This window comes from Solea solea, chromosome 2 (genome assembly GCF_958295425.1).
Source record: "Solea solea chromosome 2, fSolSol10.1, whole genome shotgun sequence".
Taxonomy (NCBI): domain Eukaryota; kingdom Metazoa; phylum Chordata; class Actinopteri; order Pleuronectiformes; family Soleidae; genus Solea; species Solea solea.
Window position 1 is genome coordinate 11,085,810 of NC_081135.1, and position 17,253 is coordinate 11,103,062.

Sequence of the window (17,253 nt, forward strand, 5' to 3'; positions counted from 1 at the left end):
TATATCAATATTTAGTCACACATTAAGAAAAAAATCAGCTGTGAAACCACAAACTGGACGTTCACCTCTCACATGTTGACTCATGGACACCATCTTGTGGACAGAGAGGGTACATACAAAAAACACATAACCAGGTATTTTGGTTGTAGGAAAAAAAGCTTGATAATTTAACTGTCTAAAAAAAAAAAATGATTGAAGTCAAGAGGTCATCACATAGAGAAAAGTTCCTCTTTTTGTAGAAAATAAAAATCACAAATCACACTGAGGCCACATTCACACTAATACAGTCCCCTCCAAAAGTCTTGGAACAGTGAGGCAATTTCCTTTATTTTTGCTTTACAATGAAAACATATGGGTTTGACATCAAAGTTAATGTTTATAAGACAATATTTGAGCTTTTATTTCCAGGTATTTACATCAAGATGCTGTTTGAACCCAGCCATTTTTCAAGTGTGGAAAAATTAATGGAACATGTGACTGATGCATATTTTTGTTGTCCAGGTGTCAGAGCCGACCCAAGGCATAAGTGAAGTAAGCAGCTGCTCGATCACCAGGGTAGTGTGTGGAGAATTCTTTTTTTTAAGCATCTTACTCAAATCTAGATATTCAGATACATTTCGGTATCTAAATAAGTTTTGAAAACCAAAGTCATTAAATTGGTTTACTTGTTTATTGGTGGTTCAGTGTCATCACACTTAGTGCTTTGCTTTTAATGAACTGATTTTAATGATTCAGTACACTCAATGTTAGCATTAATTCCCACTGGCAACGGGAATATTCCAGGTACACCTGTTCATTTTAGTGTGAAAGAGGCTTTAGTTTCACAGAACACTAGGAACAGGAAACTAAACCTCTGAGCAGAGGCAGTGGAGATGCAACTGCTAAAAACATATCACAAAGCTAATGTCTCAATGTTTTCAAATGTTTTGTCCGTCCAGATTAAAACCTGAAAAAAAGCTTTCAAAAAGTTCTGCATTTCAGAAATTTGGAAACTCCTTTTTAAAGCTAAAGTGTATTAGCATGGATGTAGCCTCAGATCAATGGCATAACTAAGACATCATATGAACTCCTGCTGGGTGAGTCCCTCAACTCAGCAGCAGGTGGAATCAGTGTGAGTCTTTCTTGATAAATCCACCGTGTTAGTGTGGATGAGGTCGTCAGCTCTATCATCCGTCACAAGAATGCGGCGAATGGCCTCCTCGAAGGCCAACGCTACATTTGTAGCGTCCTTGGCGCTCGTCTCAAAGTATGGGTGTCCGCCGTTCTCACGGCACCACTTCCTCGCATCCTCTCCTGACACCTGACGTTCAGGAACGTCCAGTTTGTTGCCAATGACCACAAAGGGGAAGCTATCCGGGGCCTTTAAGTCTGCGTAATAAGTGAACTCCTTCTTCCAGTGAGCCAGGTTGAGGAAACTCTGCCCGTCGTCGACGCTGAAGGTGAGCAGGCAGCAGTCGGAGCCACGGTAGAAAGGCGTGCGGAGGCTGCGGAAACGCTCCTGACCCGCCGTGTCCCAAATCTGCAGAACGATGTGGTGGCCGTCCACCTCCAGCTCCTTGTTGAGGAACTCCACGCCAATGGTGTGGAAGAGGTGAGTGTTAAACTTGTTGGTGACGTAGCGGTTCATGAGCGACGATTTGCCAACGCCGCCGTCGCCCAGGATGATGACTTTCAAGAGTGACGACTTGGACATCGTGGAGTGAGCTTAAGACGGCCGGAGAGAGAAAGTTCACCTTTGGAGGGGGGGGAGAAACAATTATTTCAACAACGATAACACTTGAAGATAGAATAGAATAGAATAGAATAGAATAGAAATACTTTATTCATCCCCAAGGGGAAATTGTGCCTTGGACTTGTTTTTTAAGTTCAAGGGACGGTCCCTGCCTGCACAGGATGTGGCTGCATAACTGCTGAGCAACTGCTTTATTTCATTCACAGACTCTTAACCTTTGTCCTCACAGATAAAGGAGCCTGAGATACAAGTACAAAAAGCATCTTAATCAGCTGTCACTCTCTCTTTCGAACACCCACACACATTCATGTACAGCATTCTTAGTGAGGACACTCAGAGGCTCCATCAACTTCTGTTTAACATAAATCAATTGAAATAATTATGCTATTTAAATGATTACTCACACAGTGCATGGTGTGTACCATGGTAGTGCTTTATTTTTTCCTTCTTACCGCCCAACATTTGTAATGGTATATTCCCTAGCCTCTTACCTTAACCTGATCCGTCACAAATAAATGCCTAAAACCAAATGTTAACCCACAAAAAGGCCATTCAATGTGTATTTAAAGGGTTAGTCCAGCTAAATTGTCCTCACTTTCACAAAAAGTTATTTGTTCCTCACAAAGATGTGAGCACACACACACACAGGTTTGTGCAGCTATTCTAGTATTCTAGACACATTAATTCCCATTCATTTGGACAGGCTAAACAAAGCCTTAACCATAACCAGTCATCGTCCTAACCTTAACTAGTCCTCAGAAATGAGGTTCTGCCTCATTAGAACCAGGTTTACTACTGATAGTCTGCTTATATGTTCTCCTCACACAAGAACTGGTGAGAGTCAGATGAGCTAATCTGGCTAATCCCATCAAACAGCCACTGCCCACTGACTACCCAACGCAATTAATGAGCCCCCTACGCTGCATGTAATGCACTGCTGTGCATGAAATGATCCATGAAAGAGCCACAGGACATCACATGATCACACTGATCACAGGACCAGCGAGGCGTCCTCTGTCCATCCACAGCGTTGCGATTCAGTAACAACAGGGATCTGTTTCAGTTTTAAAGCTGTACATTCAAATATGTGTGAAGATACTGAACTCACTCACTGGCTCTGATCCTCAAAAGGAGCTAATGAGGGTTTAAGTGTGAATTAAATTCTGGACACAAGCTGAGGCTCATGCTAATCATCCTGTTCATCAAAGAAGACAAGGCTGCTATAGAGGGAGGGAGGGAGGAAGGGAGGGAATTCTAAGAACTGGTTTTGTTTCTGAATCGTCTCCTCCTGCACTCAATACTCATTATATACAGTAAAGCTATAGGAGGTGAGTGGGGTCACTGAAAGAGAAATGAATTAATCAAGCATTTGTCACAGTCACTACTTTAAAAAAATCAGCATTAGCTGGTTCTAATTTTTCTCAAATACATAGATTTGAAGCTGTGGTTTGTCTGATGATAATCTCATAATGAAATAATAACAAACTCTATCTTTCAACATTTCATTATCTAGCTTTCAACAATTAGTTGTGCCATGTCACAAGAGAATATGATCAAATAATAGTACTCGTCATCATTATTCCTAATTTTCTGTCATTTTATCTCCTCATCAAACAATTAAGTGGAATAATAGATTCATAATCTGGGCCACAGTGGTATGCAAATACATTTCAGGACGACAGGGGCTCAAATAAAAAAGTTTATTTATTGAAAAATAAATGACTTTAAAACTGCACATCTTGTATTTACATAATGGATGAAGGAAAAAACCTATTTTTAGTCGCTAGACCCAAATCACAATATCACAGTCACAATTTTTTTTGCATAATATAGCAACTACTTACAACCATATCTGTAAAGTTACATATAATTTCCGAAAGATGTGAGGTAAATTAGCTGAAAATTCACGTTATTTAAAACATATACACATCAATCATAAATTAATGGTCGGGAAAATTCATTAAATTTGTTTTGGGACCCAAAAAAACCTATAAAAAAGTATATTGATCTAGGTTAATAATCAAGATTACCTCGTTCCCTCTTTGACTAAACAGGAGGGTTCATGCAGTCTGTGGCCAATGAGGCGTAACTTGTTAGAGCCACTTTACAGAGTTTGAAGAGTTGAAATAGGTGAACATTTAAACCCTGATAAGGAGTGAAAGGAACATAAGCTCCAGCGTCACATGAACAGGCAGCAGGTTTACACAGTTTCAGCCCCAGGATCAGTGCATTAACAGAAAAATGATACTACTACTGTGGCTAAAAAACAAAGTGGTGCAGTGGCAGAAATGCCACTCACAGTCACACACCCAGCAGTCATATGCTTCATTCAGCTGAAAGGCTTCCATTTACACAAGAGGCTGTTCTTTGGCTTACTTCCAATAAGGAACAGACTTCAAACCTCATTGGATTAAAACCCACAAAATCTGTGGGACAATGCGAGCGAGTCAAAAGAGCAGGGAAATCAAACATTTCGCCAAGTAACACAATCAGTCTCAGATTTATCTCAACAACAGGTGTGACACTTTCATTTTATGACTCCAAATATCAGTGATACCAATAGGAACTAAACTTGGAGACAAGTTCAAAATGACTTGGACAATCTCTACCAGTGTTTCCCAAACTTTATACGAGGGGACCAACGCTTTAAAGACGGCAAACAACCGTGACAAAATTACAGCATAAACCATGACGAGAGCAAATTTTACACTTAATATAACTTTGAATTGGCAAACAAGTCATTCCCAAGATGTGTCTGGTACATTAATTAGATTTTAGGCATTTTATTTCATAAACAAATACATACTTTTTAACTAAAAGCTTGAGAAAATTCTCCTTATTGGCTTGGGGACCTAAAAAATATCTCCCACAACCCATGTGTGGGTCCCGCCCCTGTCTTTTGTCACCACTGATCTACACAGACATGTCACTTGGCCATACATTAATTTTTCTTTTTTAAAATCAATTTATTTACTTTTTGTTGTTGTTATCCTCCACTTCAAACTAAGTGGGGATGATCCTCTTAATTAGCCACAAAACTGTAACCAGTTAATAACCCATTCATTATTTTCTCGATTAATTCATCAGTTGTTTGGTAAAAGAAAGGTGTTTCCCAAACCTGGAAATGCAAACATTTTTGTTATATGGAACAAATTAAAGCAGAAATGATTCCTAAAAAGAAAGTTATAAATCAAAAACACATACATTTCTATTTATATGCTGAATCCTGCTCCAACTATCGGAAAAATCATAGAAAGAAGGTCTCTTGTCCGATAATGGAAGCTTTACTACTATAAATCCAAACCGTCCGATAATGGGCGCGCCAACTGATACGCACACACTCGACGCGTCAAACGACACGTAGTCAGATTTCTCCGCTCCTGCAATGAATGAATGACTGTGAGTGAGTTTACCTGTCACTGTGGTGCTTGCTGTCCGCCTCTGGTCACCTCATCCCTGCCTGCGACCCGGTCAGTGCCGCCGCTGCTGCTCTGTGGCACCGCTGAGCCGCTGCTGACGCTCATATGACCCGGCAGCGTCACGCCTCCTCTCATGTGGTCACTGCATCCACTGCACTGTTCTGTATTTATTATGTTTTTCAAAGAAGAAAATAGTGTCTTTGTCAGTGTTTTAAACACATGTGACAACTGGAGTTAACTAACCATGAAAAAAAACATTAAAATGTGTAAGAACAGTGGGGGTTTCCACTCATTTCACCACTTTAACAAATTGATCACTTCAAAGGTCCAGTGTGTGAGATGTATAGACTTTTTTAGTAGAATCTACAATGGCGTATTAGGGCAATATTTTGAGAATAATGTCACAATATTCTGAGAATAACATTGTAATATTAAAAAGTCATAATATTGCGAGAATAAAGTCGGCATTGTATATGGTATATACAGTATGGGTTTAATGTTGTTTTAAGACAATATGAATGTACTTTTTTTTTGTGTTTAATATGCTTTCTTACTGAGACCTGAAATTGAATATTACTAAAATATGGGAACAAATAAATAAACCTTATATAAATTAAGGTTTATAGCACTTTGATTATTATTATTATCATCATCATCATCATCATTATCTCACACTCACTTAACTATCATTTCAACCTTCTGCTCATGCACATGGAGGCGTGGAAGCGAATGCTTTGGAAACAGGAAATATCTCAGCTTCCTTACATAACTATAATAATAACTATTTTATTATTACTATCAGGTGTCAAGTTGTCTATTGTGCTATCGCGTGTTATATCTGACATGTGGACATAAAGTCTGAAACATTATCACAACATGTTTTCTGCTCTGCAACAACAACACACACGCAGATATTTTTATTAGCTGCGTGAAATTTGCTGCTGAGGCCTAAATTGCAGGCCACCATGAATGAAAAGCAACACAAGGACCAATACTGCATTCACACTGCAGGTCTTGAATTGTTAGAAGGCCACGCCAAAGGCACAAAACCTTGGCATGAGCCAACTGAGTCCTAGGCCTCTATTGTAGTAGTCAAAAGAGAGTCATGTGATCATAGATGGTGATATTAACGGGGGGCATAGATGGCACGCATGTATGCATGTACATGTGAATTCTATCGGCTTTATTTCCACACACCGTACTGTACGACTGAGGCGTGAAACCAATCGGCTGATATTTGACTCCATGTGCTTTCAGCCTGCTTTCACCTTCACGGCTCATATCATGACTTGTGCCACATGGGAGGAAAAGCTCAGACTTGGGTTAACATGAAGGATAAATGCAGCATCTGAGAGGAGACACAACACAGAGCTGACTACATTCCCACTGTATCTCTGTGTGTGACAACGTGCTGCTGAAAATAATCTTGGGAAAATGTTCGTCAAGGGTGAATAAAATAAGTTTTATACGCTGTTAAAAACAAACAAAAGAAACTGCTAGAAATTAGCCAAATATTCATACATTGATTAAATCGTTCCTGTTTTAAGAAAGACAATCTGCCAGTGGGGTAAATCTTTTTTGTTTTTTGCTTGCCTAGAATACTTAAAACTAACATATAATTCTGCAGCCCCTTTTAGACTGTAATGTGCAATAAAAAGAGGAAAGACAGCAAAAATTTGACAAAATAAGCAAATAAATTTACTTAAATTGAGTGCCCCTCTCTTCAGTTTGGTTCTAATAATACTCTGTCGTACTAAATCTAAATGTAGTTAACTTAAAATAATCTCATGGCCCAAGATACATTTTTAGGCAAAAAAAACCCCGAACTAAGCCTTTTTTCTTTACTTTCTTGAAAGTCTATTTTTTTGCAGTGTCACGGCTTTGTTTGTATGTTACATTTGTTTCCTAAAACTGATTTTAGCCGCTCACTGTGGTGCTACGATGACGTGTCAATCCCATCCACAGAGTTCACACACAGTGGGATATCCACTGCTCAGCAGGCAGATTACTGACTCACATGCTCACCCTTTACTCAGGTCACATGTCTCACCCACTCACTCCAGTTTGCTCCAAATGAATGGGATATTGTAGAAGGTCACAGGCATGTGGTCTTTCTTTTCTTTCATTCTTTCTTTTGAAAGGAATTTACCCAGCATTCATAGCAGGGATGGCTTACAAAAAAACACTTTCTGGATGAAGATTAATAAAATCAGCGTGAGCGAGTGAGGTTAACCTCAGTTGTTTCATATTGTTGCTAATAAAGTAAACGAAAGCAGCCAAATGAGCTTCTGTGAGGAAAAGACACACTAAACGGCATTTAGAGCGAGTAAAGAACACAGGAAATGATTCAGCGGCGAGAAGATGATGAGAGCTGCTTTTTCAGATGTTGCGGTTTTAAGTCTGCTGTGGCTGCAACTGAATGTAACGAAAGTATGCAATCTCTACTAAAAAATCCTAAGAATTTGTTGTTTAAACCACAAAAATGCAGCGTTCTTGCCTCTCTCTCCACTCTTGTTTCAGTGCTGAAGAAAACAAGTGGAGCAATGAACAAACTGTAGGAAAAACATTATTTTCCTTTTAATTTTAATTAAAAAAGTAGCAGTAAACTTAACACAGAGGCTTTGTGATATTATTTAGGTTACTTCTAGGTGCCTATAGTGTAAGGGTGGGCTGAAAATTGAAATTCGATATTTAGGTGGTTTTAGAAATCTTTTCCTCATTGATGAACAGAAACAGCTAAAAGTATAGCAGTGGCCAGTTTACCTCGGAACATGTTGGACGTTCAGTTCATCAGTGTTTTCAAAATCCAGACTTTTTTTCAGTTTTCTATTTATTTTGGCCCGGGATTTTATTTTCTAAATGTAGCAGTTACCCTTACAAAATCTGTTGTACATATTGTATTCAACTGTACCTTTTTTGTTTGGATAAAAGAGAAGATAGAATAATATGTAAATCATATGACTCATCGTCTTAAGACACGTATCATTAAATTTTTATTTTTTATTATTAGTATTATAATACTGTATATTGGTATTTAATTCCTATTTCTATAGTATGTCATTCGTAGTTTTCTCCTGTATACTAGTGTATTTGAAAATTATTTTTCTTAGGGGTCAGCCAATATAATATATTATATGACATTGATCAAAATCACTTGATATTGGACAGATTCAGAAAATCCCATACAATCCAGAAAGCATATGCATACAAATGTACAAATACAAATCAGCAACATCATCTTAGCTGAGTCTGATGTTGTGTGCTGTTTATTTCTTCTTCATGGGAGAAGAGGATTTGTTACACAACTAGCTTTAAATGGCTAGCACAAACGCGTTGTTAACAGGTTTAAAATGTGACATCGGTATTGTTAGATTCTCAAGTTTGTGATATCGGTATCAGACTCGAAAAAGTGGTATTGTGCCATGATCCCTAATTCCTAATCTATAGACAGATCCAGCCGCTGTGGTACCACTGCTTCCCACAGTCGCTGCAGGTCACAAAGGTCATTGCATCCTCGTCAGGGCCGCCCCGCCTCACCCACGCCGGCAGGAACAGTGCACCTCTGGACACCTGCGTCACCCTACAGTCCGACCCTCCACAACCTTTGCAGCGGATCTTCTGCGTCTGCGTCCCCTCGGTCCCCTGTGGAAGCTGCCTCTCGCTCAGTCCCTGCGACGAGTACGCCTCTCTGAGCTGCCGCAGCTCTGCACTCGCCATCTCCTCTGCTGACATACATGCGAAGGCCTCGGGCGAGAGGGAGCCGCTCAGGAGGCTGAGGCGTAGGTGGCCGTTATTCGGGTTCCTCAGGTTGGCCACCTTGCTCCTCACGCAGGTTTTGTATTTGGCCTGGTTGGCTTTGTGGAGTGCATGGATGTGTTGCTCTATGTTGCCGGCCAGCTGTGCAGCCACATCCTGATCAGAAGGTTCGGCACAGAGGGCGGTGAGGAGCAGCTGAGCACATTTGGCCCTTACGGAAGGAATATCAGAAGATACAGATGTCTTCTCTGCAGCCTGGAGGCCGTCACCTCCCTCTGAGGCTGTAGCAGCACCACTGCCACCTGCCTGCACTGAAGCAGAGTGTGGGGAAAGTCCTCCCTCCTCATCTTTGTGTGGTCCTGAAACCTTCACAGAGGCACCCCGTGTGTCTCTGCAGTATCGTCTCCACTTGCACAACAAGTGCTTGATTTTCTTCTTCACACTGACGTCCGAGCAGCTTTTCAGGACCTTGTAAAGAACTCGGACAACGTCTGTTGTTTCCAGCTGCTCTGTTGTGACTCGAGTCTTATCAAGGTCACTGAGGATGGTCAAGATGTTCCCATAGCTTCTGTCTGCATTGAATTTCTCCATCTGCAGCACACACTGGTCTATTGCTCTTGTATCCATGACAACTAGAGAAATAAAACACCCAACATCATAACTCCTACACATAAAGATGCCGAATTTCTATGGAAAATACCAAAAGAAAAGGTATTATCATGGCCTTTTGTACTGGCCACAGACTGTAAAAGCGATATGCTGTTGTTCTAATTTGCAGTATTCCCTCAGTGATCAGATTAAAACTTCAATGTTTCTGTGTCTGTTGGTTTACCTGCGCTCCTGAGTGGTTTACAGCTTCCACACAAACACGACAGTCCCCAGGAAACGTCTACAAGGGAGCAGCCATGTTGGAAACGTCTTCAAAACAGTGTCACCACCAGACTCCACCTGTAGGTGGTGCTGCAGCCTCACAAAACCGAACCCTCAGCGTGACCGTGCAAGTTTCTGGTAAATGGAGATGCCAAGCACTCATCAGAACTTTTGTTTAGGGAATTCAAATATGGGATTGTGTTGTCATCAATGGAGGGTATTTGTATGTAAAAGCACTTTAAATTAAGCTTTTCAGTTTGTTTACACCTCATCAGTCCACTATAGTATAGTTATGGAACAGCTTTGCATTGAATTCCAGGCCTCACATGAGCAGAGCCTACGGGCTGCAGCTTGCCAACAGCCACCAGACAAGAATTCCATAGTGGTAGGTATCTCACAACAGGCCGAGACAAGCCTTTTTTTTCAGCTGTTATACATTGTGAAAGGGGGAGACGAATGTGTAGGATAATGCATTGCTGTCATGTCGCAACGACGAGAAATGTTTCCGTGCATCACAACAAGAATGGCCTTTTATTCCTCTTTTACAGAGGATTTTAATCCACCATAATCTGACTGAATATTGGTGGAAAAGGCTCCAATAATCCAGCTGTTGATCTTATTCGCCGCGATATTCAGATTATAATGCCGCTGCAAGCAGAATGTTCTATTAATATACGTTCAGGATAGGATCAGGATACTTTTAAAAAATGCTGCATGTGACAGTCTTGTTGAGATTATTGCTTTAATATTGCTGCTACACTACAACAGCTCTATATAATGTAGTGTTATTGTCTACCACTAATTATTTAAAGAAGTATGACAAATTCCTAAAGGTTAACAACACACATTAAATTGCTGTTTAATATGAACAGAAAAAAACGAAACTAACGATTGAAAAGTTATCTTTTGTTTGTGTGTGTCATGACTGTGTCTTCCTCTCCCATTCTGTGAAAAGAGAAATAAATGGATGCTTGTCAAAGGTGCAGTTCAGGGGCCAGAGGTCACCACAGTTAAGCTGGGGCGTGATTGACATCTGCAACCAAGAGAAATACAGTTCGTCCCAGCAAAATGAGTTCAGGCCTAAAAACGTTGTTGTGTTCACTTGTTAACAGTCGTGAACATGAACATTGACAGCTGGTAACTGGTACATGACTGGCCGTGTGGAATTTTAACTGCACCAAATCACGGTGCCATAATTGCAGACAAATGATTAGATACCTCTCCCGAGTATGACATCACCCTATGAAACTTTTGCTTTCGACATTCAGTGTGCAGTCAAGAGCAGCGGAGGCCCTGAGGGAAAACGGATGCAGTGTAATAGCTTCTGGCTCTCACGTCCCCACACTGCAGATCTGAAGATGGAAATGTAAGCTTCCTGTGAGGCTTTTAGTCGTGTTGATGTCGAACTTTCCTCTCTGAAAACAAGTGTGTCGATGTTGATAAAGTGTGTGTGTGTGTGTGTTTAGATGGGTGCGGTTCAGCTGAGAATTCAGTAAACATACGTTTGAGAAGGGGGAAAAAACAAAAACCCTCTTTCACCAGTCAAGATACCAAAGACCCCCCTGTGTTTTGTTCGTCCAGATGATAAACGACTGAAATTCCCGAAAACACTTTCAAGGCTCCACAGATGTTATCAAATAATGGAATGGAATTTTACCAGCACGCCTCAGATGTGGGGCACTCTCGCCAGGAGGTGGCGCTCTCTGCACTGGACTGACTTCAGTGGCAGTACTGCTGTATCACATCCTGCTTTTGTTGTCTCCCCCTCTTGTGCAGACCACGCCACACTTGATGGTATGTACACATGACCGTTTAGCCGCACACACACAAACACACGTATGCTACCCCCGCCCAGAGTTTGAGAAATCCTAAGGACAGAGGTCATCGTGTTAAAGTGGTCAGTTTCTTCATGGACAAACATTCACAACAACACGTTAAGTCAACACACACACACACACCCTGAAAACCAAGCACAAAAATGTGCCTTTTTCACTCTCAGCAGCCATTTTGACATGTTTTAACAGGAAAAGCACAGGTGTTACCGATCACACCAACTCTTCAGTTCATGTCAGTCAAGACAGTGGTGCAGCAAGTACTCTGAAACTCAGGAAGCTAAAGGCAACGCAGCACTCAACTGATTTGATTATTTAATACCTGTAATTTTCCTTCTATGTATGACCTTTCAAAATGGCCGCTGTCCAAACAGTTCATTTAAAGTGTTTGTCAACAAGGTGTTAGCTAAGCACGAGCGTTACAACTTGTTAACCTTTGGGGGGGTTAACAAATTTAAATGCTTAAATTCAAATTTGTGTTAAACAGTGTTTATTGGCCAGTATCACACAACAACTGCGTTCCAAAGAGAAGTCGGGGGAAAAAAACATGGACGCAAACGTATCCCAGGCTAGCATTTGTTAGCAATACAGCACCATGTGACATGTACATGTACACAGATAAAAAATTAAACAACAGTATGTGTACAGTTGATTTACTGTGATGCAAATACGACACAACACAAGCGCCACAAAACAAGAGGATGCTAATGAGGAAGCTAACCAAAAGACGGCATTGGTTGCATCAGCTTTATTATTTCATTTCATTAACATTATCATTATTACAACGATAACAACAACAACAACAACAATAACTGTTGCCTTTCGATGATTTCATACCAGTCCGGTCATTCTCCCCCTCTGTCCTCTGGCATCAACCACAGAACCGCTGCTCACTGGATATTTTGGACCATTTTCTATAAACACTATGAACACGTTGGATCCGCAGTTTTCTGAAATACTTAGACCAACAAACTTTGCCACGTTCAAAGTCATTAATCACTTTTCCTTCCCTCATTCTGATGCTCCGTTTGAACGTCAATAATGCCTGCACCAATAAAAGCATTCACATAAACTGTACAGAATGTGTACCTAATAAAGTGGTTAAAGAGTTTCATAAAATGGACCCAGTAGTTATTACTTCCTAAATTAAGGTGTTTGTATACATTTTTGTATGAACATTAATGTGTGAGTTAGCTCTTGAGTTCTTTAATGTTTTTTATAGAGATATTAATGACAAAGGAAGTTGTACAAGTGAAGATTTGTGCGTACATTTAAGACCGTCTTGTATTCAGTTGTTGATGTTGTGTGTGTGTGTGTGTGTTTTCACAGCTTCTCCTGTTTCACACTGATGTGATGTGAGCTGTGGTTTTCATGCTGTCTACCTATATTTTCTATGTGCTCTTGACAGGGTGTGTGGTGCGTGTGCAATAAAATGTAGGTGTGTGTGTGTGTATATGTATGTAGTGGCTGCCTCCAGCTCCCACCCACCCAATAACACACTCTTCATGACCTAAGGGGGTTGATCACAGATGACTTGTGCTGTTTTCCTGTTTCTTTTCTGCTCTGGGGTTTGTTCTGTTTTTTTTTCTTTTATTTCTCACAGTACAGTGTGGGTTTTTTCTATAGTTTTCTATTTCAGGCTCTGTACTGAAATGTCACTCTCTCAGGCTTTATCTTTTACCTCATGCAGGAAGTGGGGACTCTGAAGATATACAACCGTTTCGTGTGCTTCGTGACTGATCATAATTTCCCTGCTGAAACTCTGGTCAGAACCAGTGGTTCTTTAATTTAGCAAATAACTAACTGTGTTAAAACATCATACAAAAGTATTGACTTTAATCTCTCACACACAACACATGCGCTCTGAATCCTCCCTGCTTATGACCATGTGTTCCCTGTGCTGCATTAACAATCATCCACATTGATTCATCACATTTGTTTTCCCATAACCCCCTTCTTTTTTTCGTCTGTCTCTGGGAAATCCACCGCTGCCAAGACTTACAAGGGGGTTACAAATAACCACATCCTCCGCTTGCAGTTGTGCAGCATCAGGCTAACATTTGTAATGTGATCACAGTGAGTGGAGGCAGCGAGGTTGAGAGGGTTAAACTGAGAAGCTGTTGGATTCAGCTCTGCCAGAGAGAGATGGTGCTCAAGTTAAAATGGAACCAAAAGATTGATGGGTAAACTAGCAGTTAAAGCTGAACAAATGTAAACAAATTGGTTCACAAAAGTTTGATGAGTGCCACATGTTTCTCAGTAGAGCAGCGTTTATGTCTTGTTTTGCCTGCTGCACACAGGAAGTGAAGTGTGGCTACTGCAAACAGGGCTGGAGTATGACTCAAACTAGCGCACACCATAAGTTTGCAAAAAACAAAAACAACAGTCGTACTTCTTGTCTCCACCCATATACACACAAATGCCCCCTCAGTCGGGTCTGATAGTATTGCTTGACACAGTTTGTATTTGTGCCTCAAAATGCTTATTTTAACCACAAAAGGGACAGAAAATAATCCTGTGACTAGGTGCTTTTGCCCATTTCTCCAGAATAACTTTCAATATCTGGCAGTTATTTACAATTTACTGCATATTAAAACAGGGTTTTCACAATTTACAATGAAATTTGAAACAGTATAAAACATATTTAAAATAACATTTGTTTGAGTCTTTGTCTTAATGTCCAAAAAACTATGTACAAGCATTTTTCCAACTCTCTCCTAAGTGCATTATTCATCAATCATCTCTTTCTTTTGGTTTTCCTTTTCATTTATGAGATGGACAATACAGACTCCAAATGCCATGACATGGCATTGGTCCGTCCTTTGTGTCTGTCCCCGTCAAAGATAAGGTTCCGTATGTACGTTTTCATTACACAAAGTGGTTTCTTTCTGGAAGAACTGCAGGTGATTTTGGATTTACAAGACAAGACGTTGTAATAATTCACCCACAACAGCCACACAGCACTACTTCTCTACTCATTGCCCTCCTGGAATCCACAATAATTCATAAAAGCCATGACATCATGTGTACATAACTCCCCTTGTTCCCGTTTTTTTTTTCTCGCCCCCTGTGTGCACACAGTTAAACATCCACCTGTGTGGCAATGTTCAAACAGGTGTGCTGTGCTGTAAATGGAAGATAAGAGCTGAAGGTGCTTTTGTACAGAAAGGGTGGTGCTCTGTGTGTGTGTGTGAATGAGCTCTATAACAAAAAGTCCTTTCTATGCAGTGTGACCTGCTCTGCACATTAATCCTCTCATTCAGTTAATCCCCCCCCAAAAAAGTACACTGTTGCTGTTAAACATTAGAGATAATGACCATAATCATCGAATTAGCATTTCTGAGTGACGTGCGTTGTGAAAATAAAGACGAGGAACTCATCTCTTCACACGAGTTATGAGTATTTTTTCCCAGCGAGGACAGAGACAGCATGTACTGTCCTCTGTACATTTTTAGCCTGCAGTCCCCCCCCCCCCCCCCCCATCAATGGTAATTTCCGTTGTGTGATTGAGTCTGAATTCCAGATATCCCACAGTTAAGATTCATGAGCCTGCAGTGTTTGTGCAGAGGACTGTTCTCCACAGGGCTGGCCCAAGCCTTTATGGGGACCTAAGCTGAACTTGATGTGACCCCCTCAGTGTCACCTATGCTTGACTATTATTGACACAAATGTAACTTTATAAATTGCATACTTTGTGTTATTGTTGTGTTATTTACTCCAAACCAGTGTCACTCTTGGTTTTTTTTATTGGCAAATTTGCACTAATGTAGAATGTTCAACAACCAAATGAAACCAAATTTAAGATTAACATTATTTAGATACATAAATGTATCCTCCCCCACACACACACATGCTATGAATCGATGAGTTGTGAGAAAGACAGAAAGGACTGAGAGAGAGAAAATGTGGTTTTTAATACTCTACTACAGACTCTTCCTCTTTTCATCACAGTTGCAACTTCAGCTGCTGCAGCCAAACTTTACTATGCCCCCCCCCCCACAATTGTTACACTGCATTAAAGCCTCACGCTGGTGACCACTGACTCAGCAGAATCCTGGGCAAATTAAGGCAAATCTACCAGGATCTTCTACGTGCAACTTGTGCATGGCCACACTTGCTCAGCAAAAGTCACATAGTGTCACTTAAACCATGACTTAAACCAAAAAATGCAGAATTTTTAACTATATGCCTATTTAGAAATGGAGGATTAACCCTTAATTTATGTTTCGGAGAGCAGAGGAAGTGTATTTTTTTTTTTTTTGATTTTACACCACTATCAGATATGGGTTTTAAGACTTCTTGATTTCAGTCAAATTACAACACGCATTATCTCAAGGCACTGCACATAGCAAGGCAGAAAACTTCAATATAACAATATTATAGAGAGAAGAGAAACCTAACAGTTAACACAATGAGCAAACACTAGGCATCAGTGGAGAGAAAAAAACCTAAATTTTAACAAGAGTAGAAATCTCTGACAGAAGCAGACTCAAAGATGTGCGGCCATCTGCCTCGACGGGTTGTGGTGAAAGGAAAAATGGGCGAGAGAGGAGAGAACAGAAGAAAGAGACCAGTAGCAGAAATATAACAGTTGTGTCAGCTTTAGACACAACAAGACATTTCTGAGTCAGTTATGACATGTTTATAGAACTACAATTTATACAAACACCAGCATAGATTGTTGAAAAGAAATGATACTGATAATGATGACAATACTACTACTAATAACAATAATCATAGCCTTGCAACTGGATCTGGATCCTGCAGCCCAGACCTCATCTGCAAGATGATAACAAAGATAAGGAGAGAAAGGGGAAGGAAAGGCACAAAGTAGGGAAACAAGGTTGATGATGTAATAAAGTCATATTTATACTCTGAATGAGGGAGTGAGTGTGAGTGCGTCACAGGCACAGTGCAATATCTCAAGTGCAATATTTTACAAGGTTTACACTGTAAATATTATGCTTCTGCTGTATATATTCTGGTCGTAGCCCGTACGACACATTATATTTTGAACTGTATATAAATAAAGGACTATCTTATCTCAATATTTAGATTTCTGTCCATTTCATGGTGAAACAGTGAAGTTTAAGGTATTTTTTTTACTGCAGTCAAAAGTCACAACATGACACGACAAAATCGGACCCAGCGTTGCTTCTTTTTGGTGGCACCGTTAGCATTTAGCTGGAAATCCAGCTTCACACAGAGCTGCTGCTGTGACTGTAGACTCTTTATCAAATCTCAGCGAACGAGCCAAAGCAAATGGAACAGTCATTTGATCGTTTGGTGTAATTTGAACTCAATTTCGCTCATTATTTAGTGAAGTGAAATCCAATTTAAGGAATAAAGGCTTTCAGAGCCATGGGAAAAAAAACATTGAAATCTGAACATTGCAGACTCTGACTCAGTTCAGAGGGTGAAAGCTGCACCTTCAATGATGTTGACATGATGAAACACACCGAGCGACAAGATCTGAGAGCAGAGAAAGGTCACGTCTCTTCTTATTCCCCTTCGCTTTGAACCAGAGTCTATTGTCACTGAGCTGATAGGAGGTAAACCACCGCATCTCACTTCCTTAGCACAAGGGGAACTTGTCCCAACATTGTTCTGTAGGAAGTAACACTAAACAGGAAGAAGGTGAGGG

The 17,253-nt window shown here is 40.4% G+C and overlaps 2 protein-coding genes across 2 annotated transcripts; both read right to left on the minus strand.

Annotated features, from left to right (window-relative positions):
• Nucleotides 1-272: 272 nt before the first annotated feature.
• LOC131455467 (ras-related protein Rab-9A-like) lies at nt 273-9,834 on the minus strand. Its single transcript, XM_058623114.1, has 3 exons — nt 9,740-9,834; nt 5,146-5,312; nt 273-1,733 (listed from the first exon to the last, which is right to left on the minus strand). Exon 3 carries the CDS (start codon nt 1,691-1,693, stop codon nt 1,091-1,093), a length of 603 nt encoding a protein of 200 aa, XP_058479097.1. The 5' UTR covers nt 1,694-1,733; nt 5,146-5,312; nt 9,740-9,834; the 3' UTR covers nt 273-1,090.
• On the minus strand, nt 5,309-9,720 carry LOC131455466 (transcription elongation factor A N-terminal and central domain-containing protein). Its single transcript, XM_058623112.1, has one exon. The coding sequence runs from the start codon at nt 9,577-9,579 to the stop codon at nt 8,593-8,595; it is 987 nt and encodes a 328-aa protein (XP_058479095.1). The 5' UTR covers nt 9,580-9,720; the 3' UTR covers nt 5,309-8,592.
• Nucleotides 9,835-17,253: the final 7,419 nt, after the last annotated feature.